At 50.0% G+C, this 16499-nt stretch overlaps 1 protein-coding gene across 11 annotated transcripts in view; it reads right to left on the bottom strand.

Annotated features, from left to right (window-relative positions):
• dlg3 (discs, large homolog 3 (Drosophila)) overlaps positions 1-15926 on the bottom strand; it is a 61198-nt gene extending 45272 nt beyond the window's left edge. For 4 of the 11 annotated variants that reach the window (XM_058053287.2, XM_058053247.2, XM_058053272.2 and 1 more), the window contains exon 1: positions 966-2180. In XM_058053287.2, coding sequence (XP_057909270.2) covers positions 966-1358 — 393 coding nt within the window. In that variant the 5' untranslated portion in view covers positions 1359-2180. Of the gene's footprint in view, positions 1-965; positions 2181-7895; positions 8034-10477; positions 10570-15227; positions 15360-15648 lie in introns of those variants that run through there. The other 7 variants (XM_058053295.2, XM_058053264.2, XM_058053303.2 and 4 more) reach the window with 4 other exon arrangements.
• Between the last annotated feature and the right edge of the window lie 573 nt (positions 15927-16499).

Raw genomic sequence — 16499 nt, forward strand, 5'->3', positions numbered from 1 at the left:
CCCCCCCCCTCACCACCGACCCCCCAGCACCACCACCGCCTGCCTTTATTGGCTTATTTCTCACGTTTGCCTTTTCGGCCCAATCCCACCTTCACCAAACTAGCCTGCCTGCTAATTGCTGCATGTTGTATTATTGCCTGTATGTTTGACATGCCAAGGTGGGGGGGTTGGGGGGGGGGCTTTAAATAGTGGCAGCATTTGCTTACATAATCACACTTTGTGGTCCGTGTAGGAAATAAAAGTAAAAAAAAAAAGACCAACGCATTTCTTTATCTGAAGCCAGGCTGCCGCTCAGCTCAGGGGCATCACTGAAAAACCTCCATTTTACCCCCCCCCCCCCCCCACCACCACCACCGTCACCCCCCCCCCCCCCCCGCCTGCTTCCTCTCCTCCTCACCTTCATGCTGCAAATGCGGCGTAAGCGAGCGATGCGGCGGCCTGACGCTACGTTGACACATGCTCATGCATGGCAAGGAGCCGCCCCCCCTCAGCTCACATACATGCACCTTGCTTAATTAACGCTTTCCAGGATGAGGATGAAGATGAGGATGAAGATGAGGATGCCCCCCCCAGCCAGATGAAAAGACAACACGGAACTGAAGTAAAGCTTGAGTAAGGCCTCATTCGCATTCATGAAGTTGGGGGCTTTTGGGGGGCCTAAATGGAGCCCCCCCCCCAATAAGGACTCGTGACCAATCATCACCGCCCAAGGAAGACACGGCGTGTCACCCCGCTGACACTCCAACGTGCCCCCCGAGCGGGCAGAGCGCCAGGCGTGTTTCGGGGCGGCGTGTTGAAAATCTCCAGGCATTAGTCATCACACATGATCTCCATGTTGCAGCCAAACCGGATCAGTCCTGTTCTGTCCTTCCCACACCGCCGAGCAGCCACAGAGAACGCGAAGACACGCTCACGACCCCCCCACCACCCCCGCCCCGGACCCGCACGTGAGGAAGAGGGCCTACCTGGTCATACCACTCCCGATTGGTGCAGGTGCACTCGGGCCACCATCCTCCTTGGCCGCCGGAGTTGTTGCCGTTCACTTTGGGCCCCCCCTTGGACTGGCCCTTCGGGTTGGGGCCTCCGGAACCCCCGCCAGACATCATCTTGCCCTTACTTCTGCCTAAGGTGCCCCCTCCTCCACCGCCGCCTCCTCCACCTCCTCCTCCTCCCATGTTGCCTCCTCCCCCCGAGGCCGGAGCGGGCAAGGTCTGGCCCCCTCCGTACCCGGGCGGGTATCCGTAGGGCTCGGCCTGCCAGTCCCCTCCGTAGGACGGCGCGTCCATCCTGCGCAGGGCCGCCATGCGGGTGACCTCATAACATTCTGGGCACTTGCAGCAGTGGTGGTGCTTGTGCATGCTGGACGGGGCTGGCGCTGGGCGGCGTGGCACTGGCGGTCTCCTCCTCGGATGTCACACGGCGCTGCGCTGCGGCGGGCCGAACGGCGCGGATGCCGGCGGGAACGACGACGCTAATCGCAAGAATTTCAAGCGATTCCCCCCCCTCCTTTTTCTTTTTGTGTCAAATCCTGCTCTCTGATTCAGTCTTCTGGCAGGAAAAACACGGAGAGGGGGAGACGGGGACGGGGACGGGGAGACGGGATGCAGCAACAGGAAAACAAAAATACAAAATGGGCACGTCGTCTTTGTCCTCTTGACGTAGAAGATCAAATATTCAAAATATATGATCGCACAATCAGAGACCAGCCCCGATGAGATGAGAATCCTCTTGCTTCACAGTGATGCGCATAGAAATTCATATATATATTTATATATATATTTACACATACATATATATATATATATATATATGTCTTGCTTATATATTATATATATTTACACACACACATACATATAAAAATATGAATATAAACAGACGAGCACAAATACAGATATGTACAAGGATACTTGTATCTATATATATATATATCTATATATATATATAAATATCTATAAGCGTGTGTACAAATATATATAGATATACAAACAATATGTATAAATCAACGGTGTCCTCCGATGGAAAATCTTTGCTCTTCAATTCTTATCTTCCGCCTGGCTCAAAAATGTCAGGTTTGTTCTCCTCCTGCGTTGAAAAGGGTCGTAGTGCCGCCTCTTTCCCAGCCTGCAGAGGAGCTGAGCTGTGATCGCCTCTCCGCCAGCTTGCCCTAGATGTGGATTATTCCGAGGGATGCGAGCGAGCAGGGGGGGTGGGGGTGCAGAGACACAGGGAGCGAGAGAGAGCGAGAGAGAGCGGTGGGGGGGGAAGATACGTAGCAGCATCCCGCTCGCTCTTCTCTCATCCCCCCCGACGGCCACAGCCAATCAGCTTGCAGCGCCGCCATCAGCAGCAGCAGCGAGCGCTCCCTCCGCTTGCTGCTCTTAAAGGGGCAGGCGCACCGTAACGTCACTCCTGCCTGCCCGGACTGAAAATGGCACACGCATACGCATACGCACACATGCACACGCACACGCACACATGCACACGCACACACGCTACTGTAAGACGCAACGGTTCGTTTTTATTTGACCTTCTTGATTTTTTCGCAGAGGACCAATCGGTGTCAATGTGTCGACCAGGCTGATCTGCTAACTACGAGTCCGCGTGTGGGAGCCATTTCATGCATCCAACCAAATCTGTGTGTGTGACCCCTTTCAGGTTCCTTTGGGCCCCTTTTGGTAGCTCACGTGTCAAAAAGTCAGAATTTGGGTTAGCATTTATAAACGCCTGGTTCTTCCATGCGAATGTTAGCATAGCAGCCGTAGTAGTACAGACTTACAAAAACACTACACGCCGACTGGTAGCATGCTAATGTTGGCATGTTAGCATTGCTAGCATGCTAATGTTGGCATGTTAGCATTGCTAGCATGCTAATGTTGGCATGTTAGCATTGCCAGTATGCTAATGTTAGCATGTTAGCATTGCTAGCATGCTAACATTTGTATAGTATTATTTTCATTCATTTTAACATTAGCAGACAGGTTTAGCATGGTAATGTTAGCATCACTAACATCCTAGCATTAGCATCAGAACTGTTTTCATGAGCTTATATACACAGTGCTACTGTATAGTGCATAAGTACATAAGTAAGAAATGTAAGAATGTATGCTCAGTGGCGGTGCGTTCTATGGTCTGTAAATTCCAGTACTTTTATGTGGTACCTTAAAGCTTGAACGCGAGGTGAGCAGCTGTAATATTGTTAGATAAATATTTTGGCTGCTATGCTGGATTGGCTGAAAAATGAGCAACATGAAGCCTCATTTAGGGAAGCGTGGGGGTAAAAAAAAAAAAAAAAAAGAAGCATTCTTTCTCCAGTGATGACATCAACACACGTGAAGGAAAGCAAGGAGATTACACGCTCGGGCTGAGGAGTGGGTGGACGCCAGCAGAAAGACGGAGGAGGGATCACACATGAAGCAGACGTTGTGGAGAGGCGAGGCGGCCATTAAAGAGCGGCGTGCGTGTATTATTCATGGCATGTGACATGGACAGGAGCTGGGCGTGTCTGTGCTGCGCGGACTTTACATGTGGGCGCCACCCTCCTGTTAAACCTCAGCAGGGTCCCAAGCGGCGGGCTCCGCCACCCTTCATTTTGTGCACGAGCGGCTCAGCTCTTCGGGATCGTATCTTTTATCTTTCACTCTAACCTGCAGAGATTCACCAAGTGCCTCAACTTGCACGGATTTGCAGCACGGCGGCGACGGGGCCTGCCGGAGCCAATCAGGGCCGTGCTGAGGCGGGGCTTAGGGGGCAGCAGCTTGAGAGGAAGATGTGAGCATATTGATCACGGCACACATGACCGAGCACATGTTGCAACACTCGCGGCCCGTGTCTCTTATACTTGCGGTCAGATGCAGACGCATCCCGTACGGCGAATGATTCGATATGAAGCACCTTGACAGGAAGTGAAACTTTGGTCATGTGGGACACTGAAGGCAGGGGTGGCCGAACCTTCTCCGTTTATGGTTGCCTATGTGAACACCGAGGCATGAAGGGTGCCACTATGATACCAACAATAACAGTTCTAAATGATACCAACCACAAACCTTCCCATCACCATCACGGCTAATCCCCAATTAAGCATCACAACATAAACATAAAACTATTGCCAACGTATCGAAACGATTGAAGGTGACCTTTCTTGACGTGAGCGTTCCCAAAGACGCCACGTGGCAGCGAGACAGCGCACCGACACCACCTTCCTGTTTTGCCGTGACCTCTTCTGTGTACACCGGAACTTAGCATACCGCATCTTGACCATCACTTTGCATCTTTACCCCACCAACTCCATCACCGTGACTCCTGTAGGTGCAGCGCCGCGTTACGCCGTCATGACCGCCATCCTGCGTGACTCATGGCATTCACCTCACGTGCGTTTCTGCACACTCTGCAAGCCCGCCTGCTCCGGCTTTGCTTCTTCCTGCTTTTACGCGCACAAACCTTGATGAACGCCGCGCACAATTAACAGCTCGGGGGGGGGCAAGCGATAGATAGGTGCTTTATCTCGCCAAATGAAAGCGGTGACCTCTGATCGGCGCCTTGACAACAACCAAAAAAGATGTGATTTATGGCACCAGGACGGGCGGCATTATCACTGGTGCTCTTCCACGGAGACACTTTCTCCTCTCCGCTCAATCCGCTCAGCATCAGCGAGCACGGCCCCTTATTACATAAAACCACCTGGACGCCCGAGCACACACACAAGCCCTAATGAGCGTTCCACCCCCCAACCGGCGTGCACACCGTGCATTGAGTCATTTCTAGGCATTTCTCCGACAAGCTATGCGACTACTCCTGCTGTCACATGACCGGATGCGCCACCTTATAAGGCAAGTCGGTAGTGAGGGTGTCTTAAAGGGGAAGCGTCCTTTCAAGCCTTTACTGTAGCTTTGGCAGAGTGCAAAAAGGAGGTGGTGTGTGTGTGTGTGGGGGGGGGGGTGCAAGGCTCTGGGGTGTCGTTACATCCCTGCAGCATCCTGCACATGGCACATACTGAAGGGGACGACTGATGGACATCTGGGAGGGCGAGGATATGCACTTTTGCCATACAGGAAGTGTGCATCCGAGATGTTGTTGCAACCCCCCCCCCCTGCAAAAGGCTGCATTTTGCCACCATTCTGTTTCTCATGCAAACTGAGACTGATACCTGTGGAAACATCATGACATGACTACTACCAGGAGAACCAGAGTATAGAGGGGGAGTAGCCACCTGCTGTAGCCCAGCAAGGTGCACTGTATTCGGGCACACGCTCCGAGCGGCCCCGGTGAGGCCATGGAGGTCTCCAGCCAACCTTTAGTGTTTCAGGCAGGAGAACGAAGGAGTGCTTGATTTAGATGTTCCAAAATCCTCAGTCCCATCCCGTTTCATTATCAACTATTCCATTCCAACAAATTCCTCCACAAGTCAATTGCGAGTGTGTGACTAGCACCGCCTTACCCAAGTGTACCCTGCATGCCCCCACCCCAACGTACCCAACCGCTTGGCGGAAAGGGGGCATTAGAGTCCTATTAATAGGCCTCACAGGCAGGGAGCAGCTGCTACACCCCCACCCCACCCCCGCCCCCATGTGATGGAGGGATGAGATGGAAGGACAGGAGACGCACGTTTGGGCGACGTCAGCCCGACATGAGGAAGAACGGCTTTGCTGAAACGTACCTGAGGAGAAATAGGTGGGCAGAATGGCCATGACTGGGGGGGGGGCAGCAGTGAGGCATGCCGTTGAACAGAGGGGGAGTGGGGGTGGGGGGGTAAAAATAGATAGAGAAGAAAATAGAAGAGACGCCAAGAAAACAAAATGTGCCCATCGGCGCACGGGGGGGGGGGCGATCGACTCCACCGTGTGTTCACCTCGCACCACCTGACATGCTGGGCATTGCGTCATCATGGACGCTCCCCATGTGACCGCCTGATGAGCCGTGTGGTACGGCGTGCATGTGCATGTGTGTGCATGCGTGTGCATGTGCATGCGTGTGCATGTACATGCGTGTGCGTGCATGCGTGATTTAAGATAAATAAGGCCGCATTTAAAGAGGGATGGAGGGAAGGAAAGAGAGAGAACAGCAGAGCCAGATCGAGAGGCAGAGAGCAGTCAGTGGGGATGCAGGCGGGGGAGGAATGTGGTTACCATGGCAACGCCGGGTGTCCGTTACAGCTCCGCACTGCACTGACTTGTGCTCTCTCTCTCTCACTCTCTCTCTCTTTCTCTCTCTCTTCAGCCCCCCCAACTCCATCTCTCCCTCCACTCCATCCCCTTCCTCTCTACCTTCTTCCCTCCCATTCAGTTCCTCCTCCACTCCCTCCTTCACGCCATACAAGGAGGCGCACACACACACACTAATGCAGCCTTCTGTTAGCAACACACCCTGAACTATCCAACACGTACGTCTAGGAATGTCCGTGCCTTTCATCCACTCAGTGGGCGGGGCTTGTGTCACACGCATTCCAATCACTAGGAAGACACGCCCATCGATAGTGTTGGCCGATTGGCGTAAAAAAGCCATGTGATCGGCACGTGTCAATAAATGCCTTTTCAAAGCCAATCAAAAACACCAGATTGGCGTCCGTGCTGTCACGCAGGGTTGCCGACACCCACATTGAGGCGACAAGGGACGGCACTCACCATGGCGACCCAAACGGCTTCAGTTTGACAGCTTGACACAGACTACTCCAATCCATGCCAGCGTAGCTAGCCAGCTAGCCAGCTAGCTAGCTAGCTCACGTTACCTGCAGAGCTTCTGGTCTTCAGACTCCAAATGCGACATTTTACACAGTGACATTTAGTTTTTTTGTTGTTTTTAAACAAACAAGGAATGCGGTTAGTTTGGAACTCCTTTTTGTCCCACAGGGAAGTGCATTCAACGGGTAAGTACTAACTTTTTCACGTGTAACTGAACAATTTAGCATGCTTCTTGTCATGATACTTCAGGACGTCTTGACCTGCAAACAATTTTTGTGTGCTTGTTTAATGCACATAAATGTGGCACTATCACAGGGGTCTCTAGCTGCAGGGACATAATGGACGGCTGCTGCTAGCATAGCAAGCTAGTGGGCTAACTAGATAGCCTTAATAAAACAGAGTAACAAAGAAGGACCAAGAAGACAAAAACTTACCACTTCCACACAGCACAAGAGGAGAACAGAGCAGCCAGTCTCCATGTGGTTGAAAGCTAACGGAATGTAATCCCAATACTGATGCCTGGTGGCCATAATATGTACTACATATAATATGTACTACTATGTACATTGTCTTCCAATATTTTAGGACAAATATGTGATGGTCAACCAACCATCAATTCATGAAGCATATTGTGGGAAAAAGGCCATATTTATGAAGCATATTATGGGAAAATGGCCATATTTATGAAACATATTATGGGAAAAAGGCCATATTTATGAAACATATTATGGGAAAAAGGCCATATTTATGAAACATTATGGGAAAAAGGCCATATTTATGAAACATATTATGGGAAAAAGGCCATATTTATGAAACATATTATGGGAAAAAGGCCATATTTATGAAACATATTATGGGAAAAAGGCCATATTTATGAAACATATTATGGGAAAAAGGCCATATTTATGAAACATATTATGGGAAAAAGGCCATATTTATGAAACATTATGGGAAAAAGGCCATATTTATGAAACATATTATGGGAAAAAGGCCATATTTATGAAACATATTATGGGAAAAAGGCCATATTTCTGAAACATATTGTGGGAAAAAGGCCATATTTCTGAAACATATTATGGGAAAAAGGCCATATTTCTGAAACATATTGTGGGAAAAAGGCCATATTTATGAAACATATTATGGGAAAAAGGCCATATAGTGAGGGACCAGCGTAACGTTCCATCCAGAACCTTCTAACCTGAAGATACAACCAGAACTCACCCTTGGCAGGTCCACATGAGATCTCGCCACCAGGCCACACACTCGCTCCACTTTGTGATCACTCCCCCTGCACGTCACTCGGACTCGGGACACTCCTTCCTGTACCTCCTCCTCCGCCTCCTCCTTGTTCTCCTGTTGCTTAGAGACACAAAGGGACAGTAGAATGAGGGCTCTGCAAATACTATTTTACACCTCGCTCCCCAAGGTGGGCTACGCCGACTCTCATGGGGGTACTAGGAAATCACGCTCGTGATTACGAGTGACCCAAACAAACGACATCAACGAAATCCCGTAAATCCACGCTTCATCCCTTCCGGAAAGCCAAACATTCTAAAGGGGGGGTGCTGGAGCTGATGTTGGCCCCTTCGTATGGCGTGGTGGTCTCCTCCAGCAGCTACACACCCGTACCCGTACGAACCCGCACACGACGCTTTCTACATCTTCCACGATCTGCACCTATTCCAGCTGGATTTCCCTGGATTCCCAAAGCGCTCCGTTTTACTTTACTCCACCTGCGGCCTCCTCCCGCCACGCCCACTACGATGTGATTGGTCCAGTCCCAAGCGTTTTGTTGGTCGAGGAGTCGATGATAGATGAATGGAACCTTTGGGAAGCTACTTGGTGACGCCGGTACCGCTGGTGTGATGGAGCTCAGGAGAACCGGGACTTGAGGACGCTGCGTCCACCTCTCCTCCGAGGAGACGCACTCGTTGTCAGATAGTGGTAGTAGTAGTAGTAGTAGTAGTAGTGGTGTGTAGTACAATATTGATTGTTTTTCCTTGACACTGTGGGTCACAATGTGTTGGCAGGGTCTGAGGTACACTAATAGGGAAAACCGCAATGCCCCTTGAAGGACAGCAGAGGGCGGTGTTTAGAAGAAGAGAACATGCTGCTCTAGAAGCCCTCATGGATTTAGTAAGGCTGCTGGGGGCCCGGTTAGATAACACCTAGGATGATGTGTATCAATGATTACCTCAGCCATCTTCTTCATACTGACATATCATTTAGATACTCTTCATGGAAATGATGGTGTGAAGCCACCAAAGAAATATCAACATGTCCAATGGATGCTAACATTCTAGACTGCTTCTGCCTCCCAATAGAAACGGGTATAGACGTGGTGTGTACCCCCCCAGAGGAAAGTCAACTAAATGCAAACCAAAGCACATCCAGCAAATGTGAGGAACATGTTGAGATCCAGATAGCGTATATCGCTGTATAGCGCTTCCCTGTTAGCACTTGAAGGAATGTGCTAACTCGTTTACTTTTCCCTCCCATCCTCCGCTCTCAGGTGACAACGCGGCCGGAATACTGATGAGCTCCTCACTGGGTTCCCGTTTAGCATCCCGCTCCCTCCCGGCATCCCTTCTCATCATCCGCAGGCTTTGCAGGGACTTTGCTAGCCTGGCGGCCCCCCCATCCACCACAAGCAGATAGGATCCAGAGCAGGAAGGAGGGAAGTCAGGAGGGGGGGGGACCCTAGCGCAGCAGAATGAAGGCACGCTTGTAGTTTGTGGTGGTCACATCCAAACACATGACGCTGCAGAAAGGATGGACGGACGTGTTGGAGATCATCCATCCTGCACACCATGACTCCAACCCCTCCAAGCCAGGAATGGAAAAGTCACCATCAGAGGCTTCACGCTCCGTTCTACGTGATCCAGCTGGAAACTCGTTGGAAACCCCGAGTCATCCCTTTGGGAACATTTGCGTACATGTAATACATATCTTCACGGTTGCATCATTGCTGCACAAATCCTGAATGACCCGGGGCCCATGAGCATAGCTAGCTAGCTAGCTATCCACTAGGTATCCGCCTCTTCTGTCTGTCAGTGACGGCGAGGCGAGCAGCGAGCCATTCTTGGTGTTAGCTGTTCCAATAACAAGATGGCTGTAGCGTGGTTAATAAGCAAGTCACTTTGGAAATGGTACCTCCCATGATGTGCATTGTTAGCTAGCTCATATTAACGCCTTGTCTCTTGCTAAAACACACAGGAAAGGGGAAGAAATGACTTTAACATCGGGACTGGGAATGATGCGCAATATTCTAAAACCAAGTGCAGTTTTGGTTTGAAAAAAAAAGTCATCAGGACCGCCAAGGTTTCATTTGTTCTCACCAGAGAATAAAACTTTGTGTTGTGTTTGCTTCTCTCCTGCAAAGTCCAAACGCCCAAATTGGTGGCCTTGAAGAGCTTTTTTCTTCTCTGGCTGCACTCCACCAGCATGGATGGTCCCTCGTCTTGCCTGACAGCCAATGGGATCCTCCAGCTCCCATTTTGGGGGGGGGGCCTCTGTGCACGTACGGGGCTACCATGTGAGCGCAAACGCTCATAATGACAGGACGGGCTGACTTGACAGGAGCAGCCCGCTGATCACCAAATGGTCCTCGGAGCTCTTTTGACCCCCCCGCCCCCACACTTCCCTTCGCCAGGTTGAAGTTGCGGCCCCTCCGCGGGAGTGGGAGTAAGCGAGGAACGTCGGGCGCGACCTTTTTGCAGCTGCGCAGGCGACGCGCGTCACACGCCAGATGTAAACATTTAGCGTGTTTGCTTCCCGAGCGTAACGCCAGGCGGGGTGTTTACCTCCCACGCGTCCTCCTTGTCGCCGTCGCCTTCTTTCAGCGCTCTTTGCTGCGTGTTGAGCTGCAAGGTCACCTCGTAGCACTCTTGAATATCTGCAACGAGCCGGGAAAAAGAAGACCATTTATATACAAACTCAAAGTCACTCGCACGTTGATTGGATGTGGAGTGGCGGGTAAAAGATTCCACGGATCAATGGCCGAGCTGACGTCATGTGATGCGCGAGTGGGAGTTGTGTATTGTCTGTTACGTCTCCGGCATCAAGAGCTCCTCTTATCTGGCTGGTGAAGTACTATATGACTCAGGTCCGCACTGACGAACCTGCCATTAAACGCATTCTCATTCCTCCTCTTCCTCCTTTTATTCCCAGTTCAACCCAGCTTGGACTTAGGTCCTCATCGGGATGGCTGCCTTTCCCGTTGGAACCCATACGGAACCCATACGGTACCTGGGGATCCATACCCAAACTCCACAATACCAATCTCGGCCACTTCTGGATGCGTTTATGCGTCCGCCATTACATTAGCATAGTAACATTTTAGCTGTTTTCTGCTGTCATGCTAGGTGTTAGCGCTGGTATGCTAACAACCCAGACTTCCCGGTCCGCGTCCACTTCCTCCAGTTGCACCGGGAGTTCCAAAGAACAACGGCATGAAGGGTGTGAGCATGTTTGGGAGTGGCTAGCATAAACAGAGTGAAGTTGTAGAAATGAGTAGATTGCAGCATATTGATATACTGAATATGATATTTTGTCATTCTACTTTTCTTAAAATCTAGTCTCGTGGACCCAAGCGCGTTTATTGTGTGGTCTTGTGACCCGAGTGTCTGGTGACACCCCTAATTCCATCTTTTCTTTTCATTGAACAGCCCCCTCGCCTATTGAGTGGCAGCCCCCGTGATGACAATGCGCACCGACAATTTTGCTGATGTTACACACATGGGTGGGGGTGGGGGGCGTTAGGGCGCTGACATAAAGAGGTTCGACGGGAGGCCACGTCAACTTTCCCAAAGGTCAACGTCTGGGCAAGGAGACACGGAGCCAAGCCTCGGTTCCTCAGCCTCCTTGTTGGGGCTCCTTGTTCTCCTGGGGCTCCTGGTTTTTGGACTTTGTTAGTCTGCATGCCACCAGTCCAGGGCCAGACGCTCAGCAGGGAAGCTTTGCACGGGTGTACCTAATGTTGTGGCCCGTGAGGGTGCGTTTCCCCTTTTGGACTCCAGCTAACATCTCTGTTTGCATCATCCATCTGTTGCTAGCACAACCAGAGCGCTCACTCGCTGACTTCTTCATGCGTCTTTTCCACGCTGGTCTTCACACATGGCGAACGCAGACGTTCCAAAATAAATGTGAGCCCTTCCAACCCCAACACACCACATGCATTCCTTCCCATGGAGAGGAGGAGAGAGGGAGAGAGAGGGAGAGAGAGGGAGAGAGAGGGAGAGAGAGAGGGAAAATAACATCATCTTAAGCCACAAGGCTTTTTGATGCTAAGGACTATTTTTGGTGACAAGTCCTTGTGCCCTTTTTTGTCACTGGGAGGGGATTTCCTGCACTTTTACCCCTCGCCTCAAAAGGACTTGACATGCAGGATTAGCGTGTTTGTGTGTGGGACCTCCTCTTTGTGTCACTGGACTGAAGCCCCCCCCCCTCCCCTCCCCTCCCCACTAGTGCCAGTCTGGGTGAATCCCACTCCAAAGAAGAATGTCACCCTGCTTGGCCAACATGATGCTCCAAAACCTTCACTGGAAAACTGGGTCACAATTCCAGGACAGGGGGCTCAACCACCCGCCCCCTCAATCCAACATTCGTGGAGCCCACCCCCACAGCACGCGCACCCCCCTGGAACTAAACAGTTAAGGCAGCCTTTGTTTGCCACAGTGCAGCCATGCAACAAGTGGCCGAGCACCGCCTCCACAGGCGGCCATGTCGAAACAACAACCATCACGACAACACGTCATCTTTCATTGTTTGGACACAATCCACAGCTCCAATCCACAGCTCCAATCCACAGCTCCAATCCACAGGAGCAACGTGCTGACTTTAGCAATATACCTCCAAAAAGGAGAGCCAAAGATCCTATGCGTGACAGATAGGAATGTACCACAAACACACTAGTCAAAGATCCTATATATGACAGGAGCAATGTGCTGCCTTTAGCAATATACATCTAAAAGAATGGCTAGCCAAAGATCCTATATATGACAGGGGTAATTAGCTGACGTTTATAGGAATGTACTGCCAACACACCAGTCAAAGATCCTATATATGACAGGAACACTGAGTTGGTTTTAGCAATATACCTCAAGATGCTAGCCAAAGATCCTATATGTAATGACCGGAGTAATTAACTGATGTTTATAGTACCGCAAACCCACTAGTCAAAGATCCTATGTATATGACAGTAGCAATGCGCTGGTTTTAGCAATATACCTCTAAAAGAGGGGCTAGCCAAAGATCCTATATATGACAGGAGCAATGCACTGGTTTTAGCAATATACCTCAAGATACTAGCCAAAGATCCTATATATGACAGTAGCAATGCGCTGGTTTTAGCAATATACCTCTAAAAGAGGGGCTAGCCAAAGATCCTATATATGACAGGAGCAATGCACTGGTTTTAGCAATATACCTCAAGATACTAGCCAAAGATCCTATATATAATGACCGGAGTAATTAACTGATGTTTATAGAAGTGTACCGCAAACACACTAGCCAAAGATCCTATATATGACAGGAGTAATTAACTGATGTTCATCTGCAAGTCAGAGATCCTCTACGTGACAGGAGCATGCCTGGCCAGCGTATTCCAGGATGCTAATGCTAGTGTAGCATGACAATACAAACGTGCTAGCAGGTCTGCAGGAATGAGATACAATTATTAGGAATGAATGGCAAAGACGCTTGCCAAAGATTGTATATAAGACAGTAATGCTCTGGTTTGAAGGATCTACTCCAGATGCATGCCTGAAATATTTTCTAAGCAGGGTAAGTCCTGCTGTTTTTAGGACTCTGCTGTCCCCCAGTCCGCTGGTCCAGTATCAATAGTTTTGGAAAGCTAAGGAATGAAGGAGAGCTGCCTCGCTGGGCCGTGGGCGTGTGGGGGCAAGTAGAAGACGCTGAGTCATGTTTATACTCCGTGATGCAAACCACATGTTGAAGAAAGGCCCAAGCTCTGGCCTCTCACTCAGACCCACATGACCCAGAGAGGCCAGAAGCAGACCACAGTCCTGGATGGCACGGCACGTCTGCCCCAGGCTCCTCCCCTCCAACATTCCTTCCAAAGAATGTCTTCAATCCTCAATTTGAAAGCAAACCCTGTCTGCACCTGGGTTCCTTCATCCCATCCTCTTCATCCTATTCAACTTCTACACGCTTTGATCATCATCAGCTTGATATGAGGCCATTTTCACGTCATATCCATAAAGCAAACATAAAACATAACCAATGAGGTGAGTTTACCCATACTGTGCAGGTGAGCAAATCAAGCGCTCTCCTGCCATCCAGCCCACAAAAAACCTCATCAGCCACCTGAAACGCCAGCTTAAGAGTTTAAAAGTGGCGTCCCAGCGGCTGCTTGGAGCGTGTGCCCGAATACAGTGCACCTTGCTGGGCCACTAACTGGACCTGCAGGGTCCAGCCGAGGGCACTCTCACAAGTCCATTCCCTCCACATTTTCCAGCATCAAGGCCATTGTTCATAAGATGAGACCACCAGATGTAAAAAATATGACAATATATTTCAAAGTAACAGTAGTAGTAGTAGTAGTAGTAGTAGTACTAATGACAACATGGAGAAGGCTTTCTGTGGAAAGCCTAGTATATACGTATTTCAGCATTTGTTGAGTCACGCTTATTGAAAAAGGATGACTCCCGCTTGCTGGAAGTTGGTGAGTCAAGCAAGCGCGCGGTCCGGAGAAGGGCGTGGCGTTGATGTCCGTGTACGTTGGCGGTGTGAGAGGTTCCCTTTACGAGCCTGGCGAGAGACCGCGCTTTTATCGCTGCTCATTAGAACGTGAGCAGGGGCCGAGTACAAGTGGGGTCTTTGTACCAGGACCACTGAATGGTCTCTTTCATAAGCGACCTCGGGTCCCGTGTAAGTTAAAACAACATGACCCCCCCATCGACATCCTGGGATGGTCTGCTGCCAAAACAAGGAAGACCACACTCAACATTGTGGCAATGATTACTTCCTGTTTTCTGTGCAATGTCACATACAATAGCCGCTAAATGAAATACAGATGTGGGCATGCCTGGAATAATAATCAATACATTCATCACACAATAAACCAAAATGAAGTGGCTGATCAATATCTCTCGCCCCCGGGTAAGTTTCAGCACCTTGGCGCCTTAGCTCAATGGAACAACGACATGAATGGAGTGAGACAGACTCTTTGTCTCAGTAGGTGGAGGCGGGGCCGCTAGCATACACACACAGAGTGCAGAAGTGTGTCAAAGTCAAATTACTGCAATACCACGGCGACATCAGTGTACTGAGAATATCTCTCCTTTCCGCCATCTTATCTACGCCACTTGAAAGAGAGCTGTCCTTAGCCTTGGATGCTAGAGGAATACGATCAACCTTGCAATGGAAGCTGATTGGCCCTGGGGGAGGTCCATCCAGCCATCCATCCGTTATCCTCACTAGGGTGGCGTGTGATGGAGCCTATCCCATTAGCTGGCGGAGGTCATTCCAGCCCAAGCGTCTCTAGCCAGGCATGTGGGAAGCGTGCAAGCGGGAATGTTTGTGGTTTCTTACCAAGAAGAGCCTGGAAGAGCCGGCTGCCCAGGATAGAAGACACTTTGCCCACGCTGGTCTTCAGGGCCTGCTCCTCTGGACTGGTCAGGCTGGCCTGGTACCTTCTGAGCAGCCCCACCGCTCGCTCAGTGTCTGTCCGTCAAACACCAGGTGAGAAGATTATTATTAATATTATTATTCATTATAAATCATTTTACACCAGGATATATACATGTAACATCATTCATACCCCCCCCCCCCCCCCCCCCCCGAAAAAACAACAACATTTGAGCAAATCTGTTTGTGGCTGTAGGAGCCATCCCGCCACCTGATGTGTTCCCATGAGCACACCTGAACGCACCATCGTTTTAAACCGATTGGAGTTTTAAGGATGAAAGAAACTTGTTGACGGGAAATGAAAGTGAAGTTAAAGGTTCCTCACCGTATTTGTGCACCATGCTGCCTCCAACTTCATGTAAAGTCACCTCAGAGGTGCATTTAGCCGGCGGGAAAAAGTCCGTAACGGTCGCTACTAGCTAACCAAACCAAAGAGCTCTGTTACTCGTCCTCACTTCCACTCCCACGGAGGTCAAAGACGCCACGTTAGTTTAGCTCCTGTCAACTTTCTGCATAAGTTTTGGGGGCTTCCAAACGGCCTCAAAGTTGCCGTGGCGTGTTCCTCCTTCCTCCTCCTCCTCCTCCTCATGCCGCGCCTCCGTGGGAAGAGAGGGGGTCCACACCTTCGACCGCAGCCTTTCGCCCACCACGGTCCCCCGGTGCCCCGGTCCCCTGGTCCCACGCCGACACGGTGTGGTCGGTAGGCTGCTAAGGTGATCTCTTTTCACGGCATGCTGCTCCAACACACTGACGCTGTTTTTTTGGTCCAATGTTAGCCTTTTTTTTCCTCTACCGCAATCCTGCTCAATGCTGGCATGAGCTAAATGGCTGCCTTTGGCGCCCTCTAGCGGTGGGATGCCTGCACTTGCATAACATGCTATACGTAGCTCATTAAAAGTCAGTGTTGTGGTTATTTATCTGGCAAAAACACTCAAACTCACACATAACAAAACCATATTTGAACAGCTTGTGGTGCATTTCCTACAAGAATTTGACATCTTAAATCAAGAAATAATTCAGAATCAGAATAGTTTTTATTGCCATTGTCAGTGATGGTTACACAAACTAGGATTTAAGCTAGTAGGCTAGCTTAATATGAAATACGTTAGAATAAATAATATATGGGCATGTAAAATGAAAATGTAGTAAATAATCACATGATGTGTGTTAATGGCA

Source organism: Doryrhamphus excisus, linkage group LG23 (genome assembly GCF_037039965.1).
Source record: "Doryrhamphus excisus strain RoL-2023G ecotype Guam linkage group LG23, RoL_Dexc_Guam_v1.1, whole genome shotgun sequence".
NCBI lineage: Eukaryota > Metazoa > Chordata > Actinopteri > Syngnathiformes > Syngnathidae > Doryrhamphus > Doryrhamphus excisus.